Source organism: Polyodon spathula, chromosome 22, assembly GCF_017654505.1.
Source record: "Polyodon spathula isolate WHYD16114869_AA chromosome 22, ASM1765450v1, whole genome shotgun sequence".
Lineage (NCBI taxonomy): Eukaryota > Metazoa > Chordata > Actinopteri > Acipenseriformes > Polyodontidae > Polyodon > Polyodon spathula.
Genome location: NC_054555.1, coordinates 27,163,994 through 27,185,749, shown reverse-complemented (window position 1 = coordinate 27,185,749; position 21,756 = coordinate 27,163,994). Strand labels below are relative to the sequence as shown.

At 39.5% G+C, this 21,756-nt stretch overlaps 1 protein-coding gene across 5 annotated transcripts; it reads right to left on the bottom strand.

Moving 5' to 3' along the window:
* Positions 1-414: 414 nt before the first annotated feature.
* On the bottom strand, positions 415-21,322 carry LOC121296818 (apoptosis-inducing factor 3-like). 5 transcript variants are annotated; one of them, XM_041222645.1, is made up of 21 exons: positions 21,235-21,322; positions 13,315-13,494; positions 10,408-10,618; positions 9,788-9,897; positions 9,236-9,345; positions 8,771-8,815; positions 8,296-8,392; positions 7,722-7,834; positions 7,476-7,562; positions 7,201-7,292; positions 6,845-6,975; positions 6,567-6,682; positions 5,571-5,642; positions 4,958-5,021; positions 4,638-4,714; positions 3,906-4,023; positions 3,639-3,737; positions 3,086-3,161; positions 2,353-2,457; positions 1,884-1,904; positions 415-1,564 (listed from the first exon to the last, which is right to left on the bottom strand). In XM_041222645.1, exons 2-21 carry the CDS (start codon positions 13,343-13,345, stop codon positions 1,516-1,518), a joined length of 1,824 nt encoding a protein of 607 aa, XP_041078579.1. In that variant the 5' UTR covers positions 13,346-13,494; positions 21,235-21,322; the 3' UTR covers positions 415-1,515. The 5 variants fall into 5 exon arrangements, with proteins under 5 accessions (XP_041078579.1, XP_041078576.1, XP_041078577.1 ...); XM_041222642.1 differs by lacking the exon at positions 21,235-21,322 and adding an exon at positions 18,000-18,485; XM_041222643.1 differs by lacking the exon at positions 21,235-21,322 and adding an exon at positions 17,125-17,242.
* Positions 21,323-21,756: the final 434 nt, after the last annotated feature.

The window sequence follows — 21,756 nt, the reverse complement described above, 5'->3', positions numbered from 1 at the left end:
CTTTACAGCAATAACATAGCTGACTTTGGTAGGAGCTGCGTAAGGGAGTTGTGTTGTAAGTTGAGTTGTATCACAGGGAGTTGTGATATTGCGTCCTGTCTGGACTGTCCACACATATTCATATAGCGGCCAGTTTTACTGGCCAGATGTTAATAAGCAGCCACGCTCACCAAAGCATCATTTAGGAATTACAATACTGTATCCCAGTCATGTGGGCTGCTGTGGGATCCATTGGAAAATCTATATATATAGAGATAGATAGATGCTCTTATCCAAGCATCTCTTATCCATATAACTCTCCGAGTAAAAAGAAAATAAGAGTAGTAAGCAATATCGAGCATATAATATATAATATGCTTTAATGTGTGTGTGTGTTTTTCTTCATATTTATTTCAAAGTGTACGTAAACATGTAAATAAGAAAAACATGTTTTGGTAGGAAAATAAAACCAACGCATTTATTTTTACAATAAGAAAATAAAATCAACCTTCTGCTCCCTGAGTTAGTAACAAAGAGTTTCCTCGAGAAATCAAACCTACCAAAAAAAAAAAAAAAAAATACTTTTTACCCCAGCAATAATTGTAGCATGGTTAATGCAACTGCCCAGGGCAAACCCACTACTAGCAACTCCACAGCTGGAATTCATTCATAACATTATTAGGGTTCATTTAAAGGGTGCGATATCTTAGCACCTATAACCGAACAGGCAATTTAATGGATTTTCACCCAAGTATCCATGCTCTGACATAATAATGCATTTGAAGCATCTTTCAACAGTCTTTTTCCAGTGGATTTCGGTGATTTCCATGCGTGTTACGAATCTTCCTACAGCAATGGTGTAACGTACAGTTCATTTGGCCAAGGGAAATTCTAATTGAAGCGCCTCAAATAAGAACAATGCAGCACAGTAAAGAATAATATAACATTTCGATTTAGTTACAGTAACTAACCTATCCTGTAGCTCCTGTCTCCATTATTGCTTCGCTACAACTGCAGGTTATCAGACAACATTGTATTATTCATTACTTTTAAATGTGTAATTTAATTTACAATTAAATGTGATGAAGGTGCAGATAAAGCATATGCACAATATTATATATAAAAAAGACACCTATAGACAAAATACAGGTTCATGCACAAGCACAGTCATTGCATCCAGTATTGTTTTTAGACTCAACAGTGCAAATACGACCCTGACCCACTAAACCCCATGGATCTGCCCAGCTTTGGTTCATTTACACCACTTTAGACAGTATGTACAGTACAATCATTTAGCTGCAGACAGACCTCTCAAGTGAAAAAAGCAACCTTTTTTTTCTGGTGAAGGGCAAAAATGCCCCAGGGTTTAGGAGGAGGAAATGAAGCTCGCATCGAGACACAAATGTCCTGGATTAAGTGTGCCACAGTATCACAGAACTCATACAGTGGGTGTCGTCTTACAGAGGAGTTTCCATGGAGATTGAGAGCTGCCTCCTCTTCTCAAAGGTCTTCACGTATGTTTGGGTGCTTTGAGGTTCACAGCTGCTGCGTGCCTTTTCCGATTAACCACGACATGTCCCCGGTTCTACAGAAACACAGAAACACAGCCCAAGATTCATGCCTGACACTAGACGATAAATTCAAATTCCACATGCTTGCGTCATCAAAATAGAAGCGAGTAACACTTTCAATTGTAATAAGAATTAATCTTGCTTTTTTCCCCCCAGTGAAACATTAATATGAAGTTGAAAATACGGAGTCTTTATAAAAAAAAAAAGAAGCAAAATAAGAAAAGAATTATACTTATTACAGCACTGCATAATTTCTACAGTCAAAATCTGCTTTATCAGAGTATTTCGTATTTATTATGATGATAAAAAAAAACTGGTATGTGTTTTACATACTTGCCATGTCGTACAAACATCCTTTTTTGCGTATGCAAAGCAGGGAACAAAACAAGAAGAAATTAGAGAAAAACTTCATTCATTAACAGCAGCAGACAGCAATAGACCTATGCACCACACAGGTGTTAACACACGTGACCGCTGAGTTTGCCTAATTAAAAAATAAAAACCCTGTCCTCTTTCAACAGCTGCTATTATTGCTTGTCTTGCTTGTTCTGTTTCATGAGCGCTCCACAGGTAACTTCAAGGAAAACCACTCAAACAATTCCTGAACTTGTTCTCCGGGCCTGCAATCTGCAATCTGTAATCCGGAATATTTGGCTGTTGTACATTAAGACCACTAGATGACAATAGTGTTTACTTCTTGCAGAATGTGTTATGAGTCTGTGAAGTATTTACTATGTAATGCATTTATTTGTTTGTTATTTAAAGTGTTCCAGTAAACATAACTTATTTTAAGGCGACTTACTCAACATCCCTCTTCCGAATCGTCCTGCCAGATCCAAAAACCTCTGCGACCTTGGACACAATGGGGTCGTAGTTCATACTTGCAACAGCAATCACCTCCTCACTCCTACAACATAAACAAGAGGACAGAAAAGTTCCCACAGCCCAGCACGGCTATATTCAACTCACAACCCAATGCATTCTGGTAAACGTTGTCCTGCTCCTCTTAAAGGAAATAATGTTACCTGAGACAGGTAAAACGTACCAGAATGCATTGGGTTGTGATTTGAAAAGCCTGAACTGTCCCGCTGAACACGGAGCCATATTGTCACCTTACCCGTACATCAGCTAAGGGAAAGTACTTCAGAGACTCCACTGAGGGGAGGCACTTTCTTACCTCATGCTGCATGCAGTTTCTGCTCAAGGCGACATCTAAAAAGCTACCAGATGTATTTGTAATGCTTTAATTTAAGCAGTCGGTATAAAACAGCCATTGCTAGGGGTAATGAAGCGTTACAGCCCTGCAACACACCTAACAAGGCAGGCACGACTGTCCCACCATGAAGGATTTACTCTCTAGTGAGTCTAAAGCTGATCTTACCTTGATGCACAGTAACTGCTTACATTTTAAAATCCAAACCCTTTATTAGTGTAAGAACTGCTTTTGCTACTTCCAGATAACATTTAAACTTTACAGTGATGAAGGGGAGTAGCAAAGAACTATGCTCATGACTCGTCACTAGAGATGTACTTACTTTGTGTAGAAGGCTACAAACTTGAGTTCGTCTAAATCTCCTTGGATGATTACAGAATCAAATCCTTCTCCGTGACCTGCGAGAATAAAATAAGGTCATTGCTAATCCATAAAAGAATAATCACTCCAGCTTGTCTGGAGGTTTATCAGCAATGTAGAGAACCACTCCCACATTTCAGTGTCATTTTGCTGTGTTTAAACTAGATAGCAGTAAAATCTTTTTTTTTCCTGTGCAATAATCCTGAGGTTAACAGAGACTGGCCTCTGTTTCCCCAGCTGTTTTATTAACCTGTCATATAAACGATGAAAATTTCACTCCGGCAAAAAGTGGAGTAATTTAGTGCTATGAGATTTCAACTTTACCATAAAAAATCATGTGAAGGTTAATGCTGAATCATGGACATACTGAATAATGCAGCAATTCCCAATAATGTATTCATCAAACGGGAAAGCCGTACCGGAATTATAAAATGGTATCATGATTTACTGCAGCCTGGCACTGAGGTGCAGTAAATATGTACACGGAATGTGTTTATGTGAAATGAAAGGTGTACCTGCATATCGAATACTTTTCCCAAACATCGCGGTCCAGAAGTAAGGAACAGTATTTATTTCAGTTGCCTGGCCAAGCATATTAAGAGCAGCTATCCGACCTTAAAAAATAAATAAATAAAATAAAAAATAAATAATAATAATAATAATAATAATAATAATAATAATAATAATAATAATAATAATAATAATAATGTCATTGTAGACAGCTCTGAAATGCATCAAGTACAAACTGATCCACAAGAGTATCACATGTAAGAGGATCTCACCTTGCATGTGTGCCATCTGCCAATGAGGCACATTCACTCTCTTATTGCTGCGCAGGGCCAGAGGGAAAGTGACCACATCTCCTGCAGCAAACACTCCAGGAACATTGCTCTGCATTGTCTAGGCATCAGATTACAGGTAATGAATACATCTACTGTAGCGTGGGCTCTTAGGCAAAACCGGGGTGGCGTGCAAGCATGCGACTGTACATAGCCAGTGATTCTGTAACCAAGTATTAGCTGGGGAGACTGGACCTCGACCAGCTACCTCAGAGTCCGCACTGCCTCTATCACAGGGGTGTCCAATTACAGTGCGGGAGGGCCATTCCACTCCAGGTTTAACAGGTAACATGATAGAATTAACTACTTCAGGGTCTGGATGGAGGTTTAATTGGTTTAAACTATTTAGGACAAGGTTAGAACAAAGACCAGGAGTGGAAGAGACAGCTTTGGGCACTCCTGCTCTATCAGTTTGCAGCTAATAATGCTGCTTCTGTTTCATTACTCGATTCACCCATAGGGGTCAGCATTCTTTCTAAATACAGTCTGGATCAAGAAGTATAGAACCTCACATAGCACTATCTGTTGCATTACTTTGGTAAAGTAGTTACCTCTTGAACACAGCACTATGCAGTTGCATTAAGGGGAATATGTAGTATGAACCAATATATGAGACTCCTAGTTTATAGAAGTAGACCCCCTTAGTTAGCCTTCCACTAGAAAGCACAGCCTTACCTTGCTCACAGGGACGAAGCCTTTGGAATCCATGCTAATGCCGCTGTGTTTTAAGAAGGAAGTCGCTGGGCTTACCCCTAAGATAATTGAAAAATGGGTTACTAAACCTGGAAGAATACAAGTACATTAAATAAACTGCAGGCTTTCATCTACACTCAAATGCAGTAAATGAATGACACTCTATCTAATTCCATAATTTGACTATCATTTTACCAGTCCCCAAATTGTCATGTAATAAAAGACAGCAACAATGTAACCCCGTGTACCTGTCATTTGAATTGCAAGTCTCCTCACTCCCACGCTTGTTAAGGTTCCCTTACCTGCGCCAATAATGCAGACATCAGCCCTGAGAACCTTTCCACTGTTCAACACCACTTCTTTTAGCTTAAAGGATGGGAAACAAGAAAGATGCAGCAGTTTATTCAATTGTAATATTGTGCAAATTAACACAGAGCAATGCCTTTATCATTATCCCAATCAACGCTGCAGTGGAGTTACAGAAACGCTAAACTGGGGCATTGCAGTCAACCAGGTTCAAAGCTTTTGTGAATGAAATTGCAATAACCCATCCAGAAATACACTTACAACTAGCAAGACACTGGTCAAGTTAGATGTATTCATTACTTGTAATGTGACGCCTATTCTCAGCTATGACTAGTGGTCACCAACAAACCCATTGGTTTTCTGGAATGCGCAGCCCCACCAAGTCCAGCCTGCTTTGTAAACGGTTTTGTGGGTCTTGTTAATAAAAAGAATGAAGACTGCTGACCCCAGTGCTCTGGCCAAACTCCAGAGAGATGCTTGTCTTTCTCATCCCATTATCGGAGTGGAGCACAAGCACACAAAGGGCTTCCCTATCTTATCTTACATCGGTGCCATTAAAAAGGGTGGTAGTGAGAACCATGCTGTTTCCATCGTTGCTCAAAGCAGTACCTTTCCTTGTTGGCCTCGCAGCTCCGATACTTCATTCAGCATGTAGAACTTAATTCTGTTGTTGTCAAACATCTAGGAGGGGGAAAAAATGCGAAGTTTGTCAGCAAGTTTGGATTTCCCTATGCACTGATAATTTCACAATCCTGTTTTGTTTTTCAACAAAGAACAAATCTCCATCCCTCTTAGTCTATTTTCAGTTTTGTTTTTTGTATTTTTTTTTGTATCCAGTTATCCAAAGCTGGATCTGAATTAATACTATCATAGTAAACACCATTATGGGTTAAATTCTCAAAACTATTTACTCCGTCACAGAAAGGAGAAACTCACTCAATAAAGTTTCTAAACCAGAAATAAACAACTAAGATTTTTTTATTTCAGGGGCTTGAATAAAGTATCGAGTTGTTTTAGATGGAAATTTGGAGTAAATAGCTTTGAGAACCTAGCCCTCTGAATCCAATACTGTTCTGTGTCACAATGAAGCAATAATGTCAGTTACAGTACTTAAACCCACTTACCAAACCGAAGAAGCCTCATATCTCTGTATTGTAATTGAACTGTAGAGTTTGGGGTTAATTTGATACCTTTATGCCAAAGTGAAGTATACCAATCCACTACGACTTACAGAAAAATTTATTTGAAACTTTTGAGAAAACAATTCAAGTCAACATTATGATGACAGGAGGGCTACACTTCACCACATGTGTGGCCCTGGTACAACACTAGGGGGCAGCAGAGAACAGCTATAAATACAATAAAGAAATATAAGAAGCTTTACAAAAATAGACTGCTTTTCAACCTTTAACGCAAGGGCATTTTGCAGGGTCGACGTCAGTAACGGGAAAATTACATAACCTGATATTAAACTGACGCAAGCAATGTAATCTCAATACTAGTTCTTCAGAAAGCTGTAATTGGGATAACCCTGGGGGCCTCCCCATATGAAGCACCTGCTCACAGGTGCTTGCCTGAGGAGCGAGTATCGAAGGTGAAAGTTACCTTCATGATGGCCCTTCCTACTTTCTCTCCCAAGGCTTTGCGGAAGGGAATGTCCTCCTGGCTCACGACTGACACAGAGTGGGCCTTTTCAGCCAGGTAGGCAGCGACCTCCATGCCTGGGAAACAAACAGTGAGGGGCTGCTTGAAATCCCACCCTTTTAAACACAAGTCAATCACCTTGTGCACTAAGATGGAGCATGTCAACATAGGTAGTGAAAACAAGCAAGGTAATAAGCAAAAATTCCCTATAATAACCCTACAGTGATAGAGATTCTTACCTACATATGACGCCCCCACTACAACCACATTCTTGTTGTTTGCGAGTTTGGCTATACAGTTGGCATCTTCCGGTGTTCTCAGGTAAAACACATTTTCCACGTCTCTTCCTTTGCAGTTTAGTAGCTTTGGACTGCAAAATCAAACAACATGTTGTAAGCTGTCCAGAATATATGAAAGTGTTCTGCCAGGTTGAAGTTTACTTTTACTTTTACAAGGGAAGTACTAAAAAGAAATATGTGTAGATGTTTTGCTGGAACACTGAAACTCTTCAAAATGACAATTTTGTGATTTCCATCAAGTTTGTGCGTCTATTGTTAGGTACATAAAAAAAAATAAAAAAATCAATAAAACTGACCTGCTTCCAGTGGCAATAAGAAGATTTTTGTAGATCATCTTCAATCCATCTCTAAAGATTGCTGTCTTTGTCTTTATGTCCACAGTCACTACCTAAAACACACAAATATCCTTTTAAAAACAAATGCAGCAAAGTGTTTTAAAGCACTGAAAAGGCATTGTGAACGGTAAATCACAATATGGTAAAATGCTGTAAAAATCCACATGAATCTATTACATGCACGGGAATTGCAAATGAATTGTGATACACCCAGAGTGAGCCTTAAAGGCGCTCACCTCTTTCTCTTTCAGAAGCTCTATGTCGTATTTTTGGAAGAATTCTTTCGAGCGCAGTGTTATCTGTTCTGCTGTAGACTCCAGCGACTGAAAAAAGGGAATTGAAAAACTGCATTACTGCGTAGATCAGGGACAAGCAGCCTGCTAGAACAACAGTGTTCTCAGATGAATGACCTGGTAGAGTGGGTGTCCATTTCCTGGCAGTGCCAGAGATCTAGGTCATTGTTTTGAGGTTCATGTACAAACCTTACTCAGTTTAGGCCTGTCATACGGCTGGTATTTGTCCACAGTGCACATTACAATCCTGTCGCCAAAACCTTCCTGTCTTAGAGTCTCTGCACAGACCAGCCCAGCAGGACCTAGCAAGGGAATATGATGACATCTCAGCAAAGCATGCTAATGACAATGAAATCATTCAAATAAAACAATGCAGTGAACAGGATTAGGGGCTGCGAGCCAGAAGAATGGGGTTTGAAACTATAAAGACATGTAAGTACAGTATGAGTTTATTATATTCTATTTAAACACATTTTGCACCACAAATATTCAATCGAACCATTTGTTTCCCTAAATAAAAATTAACGAATGTACTGCATATTTTCTGGGTAGAAATTTTTTCCCTTTTCCAGTTTGTCATGGGATTGAAGTTTTTTGGGTAAGAATAAAGCTGCTCGCCACAGAATTGCATGCTGTGACAGATTTGGCTGGGGCTTAGTTAATTAGGAATGAGACAGCTGTGACACATGCTGTGCAAATAGATTTAAGGAATGTGCTTTCTAACACAGTTTGTGACCCCAGAGAGACAGCGGTAATGATTCACCTGCACCAATGATGAGCACGCTGGTGACTCCGGTGCTGCAGTTGCTCAGCCCTGTGCATTTCGTCATCATTCTCGTCCTCTTTTGTGTCTGCAGGGCCTAGAACATTGGAGAGGGCTGATTAGTGACATTACTCTCAGGTGACACCAATAAAAACGGTCCCTCACGCATGAATTGTCCTGCGCTAATGCTAACAGCGTATAACGCAAAAGCAAGGTTTCAGCAGTTAACCATCAGCTTATACAGCAGAGGTGTATTGAAGCCTGGAGGTCAAGTCCTACTCCCCAAGGATACTTGTTATAGGCAGCATGGTCCTGGAATTAGATATGCAATACAAGACTGGAGTGCAATGGTACTGACACCTTTGCATTGAAGTTAAGGGGGTTGTGAGTTTGCCCTTGATCTAGACCTAAGCAGATTGCTATCACAGGAGTAGATCAATCGAACCGGTACAATTGTACAATCTGTAGACTTTACCTGTTTGTTTGCCCGGATGATCACCTTATCTTTTTCTACTCTAACCTAAAAGGAAGCAAATACACACCTATTAATACAGTGCAGATTGTGAGTGCATCATCACTAAGCCCAAACATATACAGGCACCTCCACATCTACACAGGTCTTTGTGTGGACTGTATAGTCTCTATTATGTTCTTCTAAGGTAATCCCGGAACCCCTATAAAAGTGCACTGTGTTATTACTAATCTGATCGTAGTGTTTAACCGATGCACAAAGATACAATACCCCCAACATTAAAACATTAAGAAACGCCAAAACAACACCAGAGACGTGTTTTGTGTTTGTGGTGCAGTTTATTGCAGTTATAGCGCATGCTGTGATTCCCATATATGCCGTTATCCGATCTGAGCAGATTGCAGGATGCCTCGACAGATCAAAACTTCAGAATGGTACTTGTGGGCAATAGGATAAAGCAATCATCACCTGAAACTTTTCCAAACTGTCCAGACCAGGAAAGTCTTCTATATCTCCGGTGGCAATGCTGAAACAGGCCCCGTGCCAGGGGCATCGAACCCGCCCCCCTGACAACACTCCTGAGAACAGAGGTAACATTGTCTCTTACAGAAACCCAGACCGCATCATTCCTAGTGCAAACCTAGGAACCCTAATCTTGCTAAGTTATAGGAAATTTATAGTCATCTCAATAGGAATAGTATCAAACAAATTATAACACACATTATTTTAGGAATCTTGTAGGACTGTATAATCATTTTCTAGAAGGGTATATATCCTCATCCTTGTAGTGATGAGAAATGTTATTAGATGCATGGAACTAGAGGCCATTCTGTGTACCGGATTGTAGATCAGTCCAGCAACACATAACAGTACAAGCTCTCTCAAAATCATGTATGTGCATTCAATTTATTTGCAGTTTGTGATTCTTACAGTATATTAGTGATTAGCATCTGACAGATGAACTCCGTTTTAAAATATCTACATTACCCATTCAGTGCAACAGTATTCAATTCCACTTGCCTTTCACTAGAGGTGCTCCATAGTGGGGGCACTTGTGACTGATGGCACTGTACTCGCCATGTTCCTTTATCAAGAGAGCCTTTCCCCCTCCCACGTCCACCTCTCGCATCCTTGAAGTGAACAAAAGTGCAAAGAAAACGACACGATTCATTTGAGCCTGGGAATCAGAGGGACAGCTGCTATTCTTTATTTCCTTGAGGCTTTTAATAGTAGGGTACTGCTAAGATGAAGCTGTGGCATATTTAGATCTTTTTATTATATTGAACTACACACCTAATCTAACACCTCAGGACAATCTGAAATGCCAAGACTTGGTTTATTATACAACCTAGGCACTAACTAAATAGCTTAACCATGGGCCCCCTTAGACTTAATGGGAAAGGCTTCAGACCCAGACCTGTTTAATCAATGCAGACATAAAGCTTACAAGCTGGTCCCTTCTAGAAATGAACTAGGCAACACCAGCACTAGAAGTCCATAAAGACAAGACCCCCACTGAGAACTAACCCCAGGAATACATTTTGTAGCGACTTTTAAAAACTGCCAGATAAAACAAATTGAAACTGGCATATGTTCTACGTTTTTCTCTGTGTTTTTAGGTGTTAAAGCACTGCCCTTACTGTCCATTCTCCAGATCCCTCACGTGGCACACGGCCGCCTCCACGAGGTCCCTGGGGTTCTGATAGGCACTCAGGGCGAGGGACTCATCGCACGGGTGTTTCGTGGTCCCGTTCGGCTTGCAGTTCGCTACGGAACTCGCTGTGCCATTGGGTGACATTTTGTCTCGTTCCTTTTCTTTCTCAGGAACCACTACTTCAATTTTCACCTCAACTGCAAAAGACCACAGGAAAGTTGCACCACGGGTTGACTCGTTGCATATTATTGTCTTCCATCCATAACTATTAAACACAACAGCGCCAGCTAGAGTCCACGTCATCCAGTCCAAGTACATGAATCCAAATTAATTTCAACATTGAAGACATTTGTTATTGAATTTATTACGGTTTCTTTAAGCATATTATGGTCTGAATTATTACAAGCAAGATTTATAATCCAGCTACTGTAGTACAACATCACAGTGTCAAATCACCTTATTTTATATCCTTGTAATCAGAAACTACATTCAAATCACATATGATCAATTAGGGTTTTAAAGGATTGTGCATTATATATAATGTGGTCAGCGGATGCTATCTTAAGCACAGCTATGTTTTTTTTTTTTTTTGAGAACTCGCAACTCCAAAGAGACACAGTAATCTTGTTTAAAAGATGGGGGTTTCATAATGAATTTATTTGATCTATTACAAGCCATTATACAGAGCCAGCTTTATCTATTCGCTTGGGAGAATGTGCCGACCACCAAACAGTTTGCTAAATCTTAAGCTGCCTGGAATTCCTACCTGCTGAGCAATCCTTTAATTAATTAGAGTCGATGGAAGCCGTTACATGGTACATTCAAAAGCAACAGCTTTGTCTTTCCTTTTAACTTAGACAACGTTGCTCTTGAGCACTTTCTATAGGCTCTTTCTATACTGGCTGCAAAGCAATCTATACAGACCATGGGCTAAAGATATGGAGGCACTGACAGATAGCTAGCCCTGTAGCGTTACTTCAATTGAATATTGTAAGAACTGCTCCAGTTAGAAGAAGCAGGAGATTGTCTTCATTAAGACAATGTACGTGAAGGTACCTTGAACTGATATACCGTGTAAGTGTCAACATGCACAAAACTTACACTGGGCCATCATCCCTGAGCAGATTTGAGCAACGCAAAATCAGTACTGTTGCTATAAATTAAATGTCCCCAATGTATTTTTTCAAAATGAAACTATTACTAGTACCTTTGGAAATGTTTAACTCAGAAGGATGAGGCTACTTGGGCTCAGAATAGGCTTTGATTCAAGAAATTGATATGCTATGTTCTTCACTGCCAGGACACAGTGGGAATGAATGAGTTATTCCTGGTAAAATAATAAAATAACCGTACGTGCAGAGGGGCCAGTAAACTTTGGCCACTCTCAAACTGAGATTGCTTTTCCACAACACTGACTCTATATTGACCTCAATATGGAAAACACTTCTGTGCTCTAGGTAAACATTTTAGTCATGCTAATGAAAGTATTTCAAAGGGCTGGCAAACATCTTTTCATAAAGCCTATGTGGTGTGAAATAATAAAGCCTACTTATAACAAAACTAAAGCTTTTAAATAATAATTACTGGCTTTGGAAATCTTTAGAATAATCCTTCACAGAGTTTAAGAGTTCAGGGGTTTTTTGATCTTAATGATTTAAGGCTACAACTGTGGGTCCTTTATACTTTTAAATTCCAAACTTAATTATGAAAAAAAAAAAAAAACAGTCTGACTTGTAGCCGTGGATAAGACCAGCAGCACGTCTTCAATAAAATAACTCAGATGGATAAAAAAAACAAAAAAACATGTGCGGTCGAAGTGAAGCATAAAAATCTCTCTCGACCATTTTATTTATTTATTTATTTTTTCATTTAGACAATTTTATTCAGGCTATGACGCTTGGAAGGGAAACTAGAGATTTCCAGGAACAATACGAGTAGTTTGGGAATGAAGCATCTTACAATTACCCAGGACATGAATAAAGAGAAGAAATGTGATACAACACACAGTACAAAGAGAGAGCAACACAGAGCAGAGGCATGTGGTTCTTTAACACAATGTGTTCTTTCCTCTCTCCCAGATTTATTATTTCACGAGGTTTAAAGATCCGGTGAACCTGAAGCTCACAGGTCTCTTAACGTCTCCATATTATTGGGTGACATGACCCCCTAATTACTTTAATTATACTGTGTAGCGTCAACATTTAAAAATGCTGCAAGAATAGTAACTACGGATAACCATGAAAATAAAAAAAATAAAAAATAAACGCTATTTGCTTTTGAAAATGAATGGGTGTAAATGGGATCACGCTCCCACACTGAGTCAGGATATCAGTAGGGTTGCATGGTCATTCCCCTTCTCATTGCTCTCACACAGATCACTGTTGCTTAACTTCACTCTAGTGTACTGCACTGAATGTTCCATACACTGTTATTAGACTGCAGTGTGCGGCAACACAAAGGTAATACATTGGGTGCTGTTAAACTAAACTCATATTTCTGTATAATCCTATTGGAATTGCACAACTCAAGAGAATTATAATTCCTTGTCACATAGCGGCTACTCTAAAAAACACAGCAGCAAATACTTGGCTTGTTAAACCTGTGGAATAATATTTATTTAGCTGATGCATTTCTCCAAGGCAATTTACAGAGACTAGGGTGTGTGAACCAGGCATCAGCTGCAGAGTCACTTTACAACAACAACTCACCCAAAAGATGGAGCACAAGGAGGTGAAGTGACTTTTCTTGTGGCTTCTGTGCCAGTACCAAAACACAACACTCTACATCGGCTAGATAAGCCACGTGGCGACGTGTATAAACCCTAAGCGACTTTATGCCAGCCCTGTACTTCAAAGGAACAAGGGTGAGTCATTTCAGGATTTGAACTAGTCACCTGGTTTGGGTTTGGAGAAACATCCTCCCATGATGGGCAATGGGTAATGGAAGGATACTGGCAATTGACTCAAGGACCCTAAAGACTCATCATGGGGCAGCAGGTGTTAGGGGAAGTCACATTGTGGGTTCTTCTTGAAGACTGTAGGTCCAGGATAGCCATCACGGTCATCAGCTCTACCTGCAATTAGACAAAAACAAAGATATCTGGTAACAACAGTATCTGTAGAAATTTATGGATTGACCTAAGAAAATAAGGAAATGCATTCATAAAAAATGCATAAGTTATAAAACAGTTTTGTTTAATAGCAGTTATGACCAGGGGGTTCAAGTCGTGGGTCCAGTTTTGTTCCTTTCTCACTCGTGCGCTTGGGTGCTCAGGCTTCAAACCAATTACTGTTTTTCAAAACCAATCAAACAATATATCACATGAACCACTGGCAGCAAACTTAAAGTTCTCTAGAAAGAAAGAAAGAAAGAAAGAAAGAAAGAAAGAAAGAAAGAAAAAAAAAAAATAAAAAAAAAACCTTCTTTTCTTTTTATTTTTCTTCCTTCTTCTTTTTTCTTTTGCTTTCTCTTTCTGCCCCCGTTTTTCTTCGTCTTTCCTTCCTTTTTTCCTTCTTCTTTCCCTCTTCTAAAGGGAGGGAGAGAAAAGAAAGAAAACTCCCTGTTCTTTCCCCTTAAAGAAAAAAAAAAAAAAACAAAAAAAAAAAACAAACCTTTCTTGTCCCTTTTTTTGCTTTTTTTCTCCCCCTTCTTTCCCTTTCCTTCTTTCTTTTCTCCTTTCCTTCTTTCCTTGGCTTTTTCTTCCCTTTCCCCTTTCCTTCCCCCCTTTGCCTTCCCTTCTCTGTTCCTTTCTTTTTCCTTTTTGAAAACTTCCACAAGTTCTCTGAGCCCTCTTTTGTTTCTTTTGTCTTCCTTTTCTCTTTTTCTTTTTGCTTCTCTTTTCTTTCTCTCGTCCCCTTTTCTTCTTTCTTTTTCTTCGAAAAAAAAAAAAAAAAAAAGAAAAAAAAAAAAAAAAAAAAAAAACGGAAAAAAAAAAAAAAAAAAAACTTTCCTTCTGAAGCCCTTTCTTTCTTCCTTCTTTCTGTTCCTCTTCTTTCTGTTCCTTTCTTCTCCACACGGAAAAAAAAAGAAAGAAAGAAAGCCTCCTTTCTTTTTTCCTTCTTTCTTTTCTTCCTTTCGTCCTTCTTTCTTTTCTTTTTTGTTCTCTTCCGTCTCCGAGGTTTCCCTGACACTTTCCCCTGTGTTTCTCCTCCTTTTCTTTTTTTTCTTCGTTTCCCCCCTTTTTTCTTCTCTTCCTTCCTCTTCCCTCTTCTTTCTTTTCCTTCTTTCCCCTTTCTTCCCACTTCCTCTTTTCTTCTTTCTTTTGTTTTCCCCCTTTTTTCTTTCTGCTATACTTCGCTATTTCTCTTTTTTCTTCGCTTTTTCTTTTCCCCGTTTTCCCTCTTCTTTTCTTCCCTCTTTTCCTTCTTCTTCTTCTTTTTCTTTTGTATTTCTTTTTCTTCTTTCTTTTATACAAAGTTTCTTTCCACTGCTTTACACGTTTTTCCATTTTCTTTCCCTTCTTCTTTTCTTTTCCTTCTTTTCTTCCCTGATCTTTCCTTGTTTCTCTTCCTTGTGTAAATTATTTCCTCCCTCTGTGTTGCTTTTTCCCCCTTTTGTCCTGTTTGCCTTTTCTCCTTTCTCTTGATTTTCTGTTTCACTGCTTTTTTCTTTCTCTTCTTCCTTTTTCTATTCTTCTTTTAAGGAGAAGGAGAAGGAAAAGGAAAAGGAAAAGGGAAAAGGGAAAAGGAAAAGGAGGAGAAGAAAAAGTTTTTCTTTGCTTGTTCTTTTCCCCCTTTCCCCTTTCCCCTTCTCTTTCTCTAATAAGAAAACGAAGAAGAAAGAAAGAAAGAAAGAAAGGCTTATATAGGTTGTCGAAGGGTGAACCAAAAAACCCTCATATTTTCACACCAAAGACCACCAACCTGAGCCCTCCTACCTGGATGCCAGCCAAGCTTATATGAAGTTGGAGGTGTTGAAATGACAAAGTGTGTTGACACAAGTGTGATGAAACCTAATACAACCAAACCCCTCCACACATCACCCGACACCCCACTGCACCTACTGCAGAATGAAACACAAGCTCACACCAAACAAGCTTCCCAAAGTAACTATTTTATCAGACTAATTATCTAAAAGGAAATAAAACAAGTTTTGCGAAACTGTTGCATACTGTCTTTAACATTTTCAAAAGCAGATGTGTTTTAGTTGTTGTACTGACACTTAATGGAGACAGAAATCTGTCTGCACACAATGATGCAGCAAAGCTGCGATGTCCCAGTTTTACAAAAAGCGCTGATTTAGTGTCCTGTAGATTTGCCAAAAGTATCCTGCACAATTGATTAAACCTGGCAGCACCTGCCGAAGAAACCAGAGAAGGTTTAGGAAGCTCTGTCGATCAAATAAAAGGTGTCACACAATAGCTCATGATATATAAGATTAAGAACTGAAATGAGAGAGAAGTAAATTGGTCCAAAGTGTAACTTCGACCATAGCACTCAGTGTACTTAACTAAAAGAAACCTATACCAAATACTCAACATTTGAAACACATGCATTAACAAATCTGTAACACAATGCTTACAGTATTTAACAGGCCAAGGAGCGGTCAGCGATCTTAAGGGTTCTCCTCACTAACTAACTGGGTTTGTGTATCCTTCAAATGAAGGTTTGAATTTTTTTTTTTTTTAAATCCTGATATTGCTCCAAATTAATCCTTATTTTTAGTATAATTTCACAGTATTGAGCCTGTGCTTGTTCAGTACAGGTCATCTTTAATTAACAAAAGACCACATAAACAGCTTTATGGGAGTTCAAGCTAGCCTGCATAGTTATTATTCTGAAGTAGGTTAAGCAGATTTGGTACACAGCAACGTATGACACAAATCTCAGCTTGGAACTATGCTCCGGACCAAATGCTATTTCAGTAGTCTTTGCTCAAACACGGTTTCAGTCTCTAACCTATTCTTATAAACAGCTAGGAAAAACACACGCATTTAGAATGCCTTGTTATGCTGTTCAAAATAGAAGCCCAGGGAGCTGATGCAAAGGCATTTGTAAAGTTGAAACGAGAAAGACTTCTGCTTCTGTAGATACAGGAGGTGTCAGCCATCGTGTGTTCACTAGTCTTCCATACCCAAGCCCTCATTAAGAGGGACAAGACATTCCTTCAAATGTAAAGTCTTGAATACATGCCTTCATAAATTCCACCTAGGAACTTTCTCCCAGAACAAAGCTACAGCACTTTGGTAAAAATAGTAGAATGTAGCCTGCACAACATCGCCAAGGTAAAATGTTTTAGAAAGCCCCAGATAACTCCAACACTAATGGATGAACTTGTGTCAACTCACTTGGTGTCATTTCAGCAGTTAGTCAACCTCCAACCTCATTTAGGCTTGGATGACATCCAGGCAGGAGTAATAAAGAACAAGCTGGCTCTTAGATAAAGTTACCAGATTACAGCCTTACAGACAAGTCTGAAAAATACCTTAGGGTTACTGTTATCATTTCCCAAAGAAACCTTAGCAGAACCATTAGCAGAAGGCAACACAATGGATTTGGAACAACTTTTGCAATGGGTTACCATGAGTATTAGTTTATATTTCATATGGTAACACTAATAGTTCATATAAGTATATATCATTATCACACCGCATTGCCATTGTAACTTATTAACTCTACCTGCCCTTGCCCAATTTAAAGTCTTAACCTCCAATATAAGCAAGCAAAAATACATTCAGAAAACAAACCTCACAACTATTTCCTACCTGACCTTTGATACTCAGTCCAGTATGCTGCTCTACTAAAACTACTGTGAAAGGCGATGATGAAAAGTATGAGAAAATCCCAATCCTTCTTCTGCTTAATTAATATACTTAATATCCCTACAGCAGATTGCCAACACTGGATTCTTAACTATGTCAAATTAAACTCCTGGAAGTCTTCCCAAGATGTTATATAAAGCAGTTCACATGAATGGCATTCCCATTCAAGATGCATCAAAGGCATTGTGTCCGCTATCCAAACAGTGAAATCTGCGTCACAGAAAGCCCCCTGCAGAACTTGGTGTGAATGTTATCATGTCAATTGCAACCAAGATTGTGACTATCTCTGTGACCCAAACAGACCAGGCAGATCTATTCAAGACAAACAACTGTCTGACTGTACAAGTAGGTTACATTAAATTACCTATTCAGTAGGTGCAGCCTTGCTACTGCCCCAAGCTTTTACTATAAAAACATTTTACAGCATCAGTAATATGACCTCCTAACAGACTCTGAAACCTGTATTGAGCTCTCGGTAGCGGGTGTGATAGTCAAAGATAAACATAACATGAAGAACTGAAATCCGATAACTTTAATTCATTAATGCCTTAATGATACATTACTGACAGGAGATATGGTCTTTGGACAGAACACAATACCCAACTCAATGTATTCTGCATGGGGAAAAAAACACAGCTAAGCAACTGTGGTACAGTATGAAAGCTATAGTATAAAATCCCTAAACATGTCATCCTATCTGACCAGCTGAACAGCGTGCCCTTTGCACTTCATCTGGCGTGACTAGAGAGCCCCACTCAGGAATCATTTAAACAGCTCGCTGAGAGAATGCTCTGCAGAATAGAAACAAAACTGCTTACCTAGGCGAATACAGAGAAGGTGCTTCGGGATCCACTTAATCTCTCCAGTGCTTGTTTTGTCCTGGTGGAGATGCACACATGCTGCCCTCCCTGGGAATTATTTGTTTATTGCAAGGTGTCCCCCCTACTTTGTTGCAGCAGTAGATCACACACGGGCACACACACACACGCACACACACACATGCACACACACAGGCTGCTCAGTCCCAAGGATTGCAGCAGGAAACCTTGCCAGCTCTAAGTTCCATGCAGCATTGATGAAGTCGCTCAGGATGCAAACACAGCAAGAATTCACAAAACACCCTTTTCAGTTCCTGTCAGGCCCAGCTCTACCAAAAAGCTGACTCATCAGTTAAGCACCTTAAAGACACATTCAGTGGCTGCATTGCCGGTGTCCCTGCCTGCCTGCCTGCGAGCGTGCCTGCCTGTCTGCTCTTGTGTAAAGAGTTTTATTGCATTTCTCTGGATTGCTCTGCAGTGGAAGGCAGAACGCATGGGTCAGGAGCTAATCTTTATTGTAGAGCCACTTCAAGGGGTTTACACCGTCAAGGACTGCAGAGTGAAAATGCAGCAGAACCTGCCTAGTGATTGTCAAGCAGCACAGAGCTTGGGAGGTGAACGCGAGGGATCACAGAAACAATGGAATGTGGGTCACAACAGTTCCTTCTGCATACTGGATAAGGATTCGCAGAAGCAAAGTACAAACACAGTACAAACAAACACTACTGAAATGAAGTCTGGTAATAGCTGCCCTAATTAAAAGATATATTAGTATTACTGGCTACTTTCTTTTTTTTCCCCCAATAATAGCGAAGCAAAAACAGCTAATTATGCATGCATCGCTTTTAAATTACACAGGTGTCCTAGAGGTCACATGAGCAGCAGCACGTCACACATTTAAAATGTAAAGACACATGGCATAAACCAACAGCTATTCTGAACTCTGTAACCTGTGAGCACTGTACACTGCTTGTACAGTTATAAATGAGAGCGAGCTGGAATTCACACACATCATGCAGATTTTATGAAATACCTACACACCTGATCTTATCAGGCTATTTTGGTTTTGCTGAACTTATGCAATCTCATTGCAGCCCCTTAAACTGTGTTCTGCACGTACAACTGAACAATGGGACTGTTGACCAGTGAGGAAATACTGGTGCAGGGTGTGGTAGAGCTGTGAACAAGTAGAATACTCACCTGCTCTGTCATAGGAGATCATTGACAGCTCATGGAAATTAAATACTACTGCGTCATTTGTCCGGCTCAGTTATGTTATGATAGAATATTTAAAATAAATAAATAAATAAATCTGTCGCTCGATTAATCCCAGTTCAAGCCTTTGAAACTTTGCTTCTGGCGATCACGCTAGGACCAGATCCTGGTACGTAAATGCATTTCACTTTGAAACAGAGTCTCGGAACCACATTAAAAAAAAATTTTTACTAGATTTAACCCCCCCCCCCCCCCCCCCCCAAAAAAAAAAGTTAATGTCCAGCTAAATATCTCACAAGATGCATCCAATATCTCATAAGATGAATCCAATGATACATGTCTTCCAGTATAGGAGGCTAAAAGCAGCGCGAGTTGAAGGATAAACTGTGTTTATGGACTTCTGAAGAGGCTGGATTTTTTTCCCCCTAATGATTTCCGAATTGAAAATAAACTGTCTCTACTGAAACATTCTTGCAGGATATTCTCTAATGAGCAGCTCATAGCAGACTTGGAGGGAATTAAGAAGCATGATATAAATATCTTCACGCTTGTTTACAACACACGAGGGAACGTTTGTTCTCCTGGCCATTGCTCTTTGAAACACACAATAATATTACTTTTTACATTTCATGAAATTCTGAAATTCTACCATGTGCTCTCGAAGACAGAAACAAGCTTGGATGGTGTGTGTGTGCGCGTTCAAAAACTCATCAGAGGCATTGATTGAAGCTTACTCATGCAGATGGTAATTTCCTATTAACCGGTAATGTAATTACGTCACAGAATTATTTCATTAAATATAACTGGTGCTACATTATATTTACTACAAAATCAGTAGCTAAACCAAATATCTAGTCATGGTCTACTTACACATAAATAGGAAAAGTTTAAACAATCTGGTTCTTTGTTTTTTTACATTATAAAATTTTAAGAATTCTATGATAGATTATATCATGTATAGTTAATATAGCTGCACTTGCAGGTTCAGCTTTTTAGAGACCAGGGGCTGCATGGTAGCTGGTTAAAATCACTTTATTTATTTTTTTTATTGTTTTGTGAAGCTGACTATGAGAGACAACTGTGACTAAATAAGGGACAAAAGGAATGTGGAATGACCCTCTGAAGCGGGAGAACTGGTTTATATTTATCATACTGGAAGTACATGTCTAATGAATGTCTTTAGTTAAGATCAATAGCATTCCATTACTCAGTGTGTGTGTCCCTCCCCTATCATGCCTTGTCTATTTTGTTAAATACCGTGCATGACCTGCTAGCCCTTGTACAATGGTATCTGCTCAAAAGAGTTGTGCAAACTCGCACCTCTTATCTTTTGCAGTTGAACATTAAACCTTCTTTATCATCCAAACCTAATTATTTTGCAATGCATAGAGCTTATAATGATCAGTCTGAAGAAGTGGAGTGTTAGCAAGTAAATGGTTGACATTTTGCAATGTCAGTGATGTCAGTCAGGGTTAGGGCAAAGATTAAGGTATGATAGTGTAAGCATATAATTTTCCATGGGAATGCTAGTAACAAGCCTACTCTGCTGTTTAGGCAATCTCAGAATTCGACCCAGTGAACTCCTGATTGCATGACACCCTGCTCTCCATGCGCAAGCACCTTTGGAGAACCTGCTATGGTATCATTTCTGTATTTAGACATATCATTGATACCGTAAGAGTATAAACCAATACACATTGCCAATCTATTGCAGATCCATGATAGTGTATCAGTGGACTATCCATTGTGTTGCCATTGCTGGCAATGATGTGATCTACAAGTTCTAATAGGATTTCTTTAGTGTCAAATGCTACCGTCTGATCCTGCCCTTGTACTGTAGACTTGTAGAACAACACATGCCCTCCAGAAAACAGATTAAACGACTGTCCTTTCAAGCAAACACATGCAGCTACCGTCTTTCTTTTTCTCATAAAAAAAAAACAGCCTTCGCATGTAAAGCAATCTGCAGACTCCTCCTGGCTACAGTAACTCCTAATTTAGAAGAAAAAAAAAAGCTCACCAAAGACGACGAGCTTCAATTTCTCGTTAATCAAAACTGCTGGTGCAGAAGAGCAGCCTTTCAGTCATTGAGAGCCTGAATGAGCAGAAGAAACAGAAAGAGAGCCTGCTTCCTCTGGCCCTGCTGATGAAACGGGCTGTAAGAAAGGTCTGGCTGTGAGCGCTGGGGGTCACATTGTCACATCAGTGATATCTGACAGAGAAGAGAGCAGCACACACTTACCAACAAACTGAATAAGGCATCACACATCTAGTTATTCTATGGGAAGGTTGAACTGACAACACTAATAGGGTGACATTTGTTTCCCTTGCAAAGAGACAGTATACTGCAGTGGACCTCAAGGCAGTAGCCTAGCTAGAATTTTGGGGTGGGGTGTAAGTATTGATAAATGAAAAAGGTTTAATTAATCAATACTTTCCAAATGTATTAAATAGATGGTAGTGGAGGAGAGCGTGTTATGCACTGTAATACATTTCCAAATGCTTGAGAGATTCAGAATTGGACTGTGAGGTTTTTGCACCT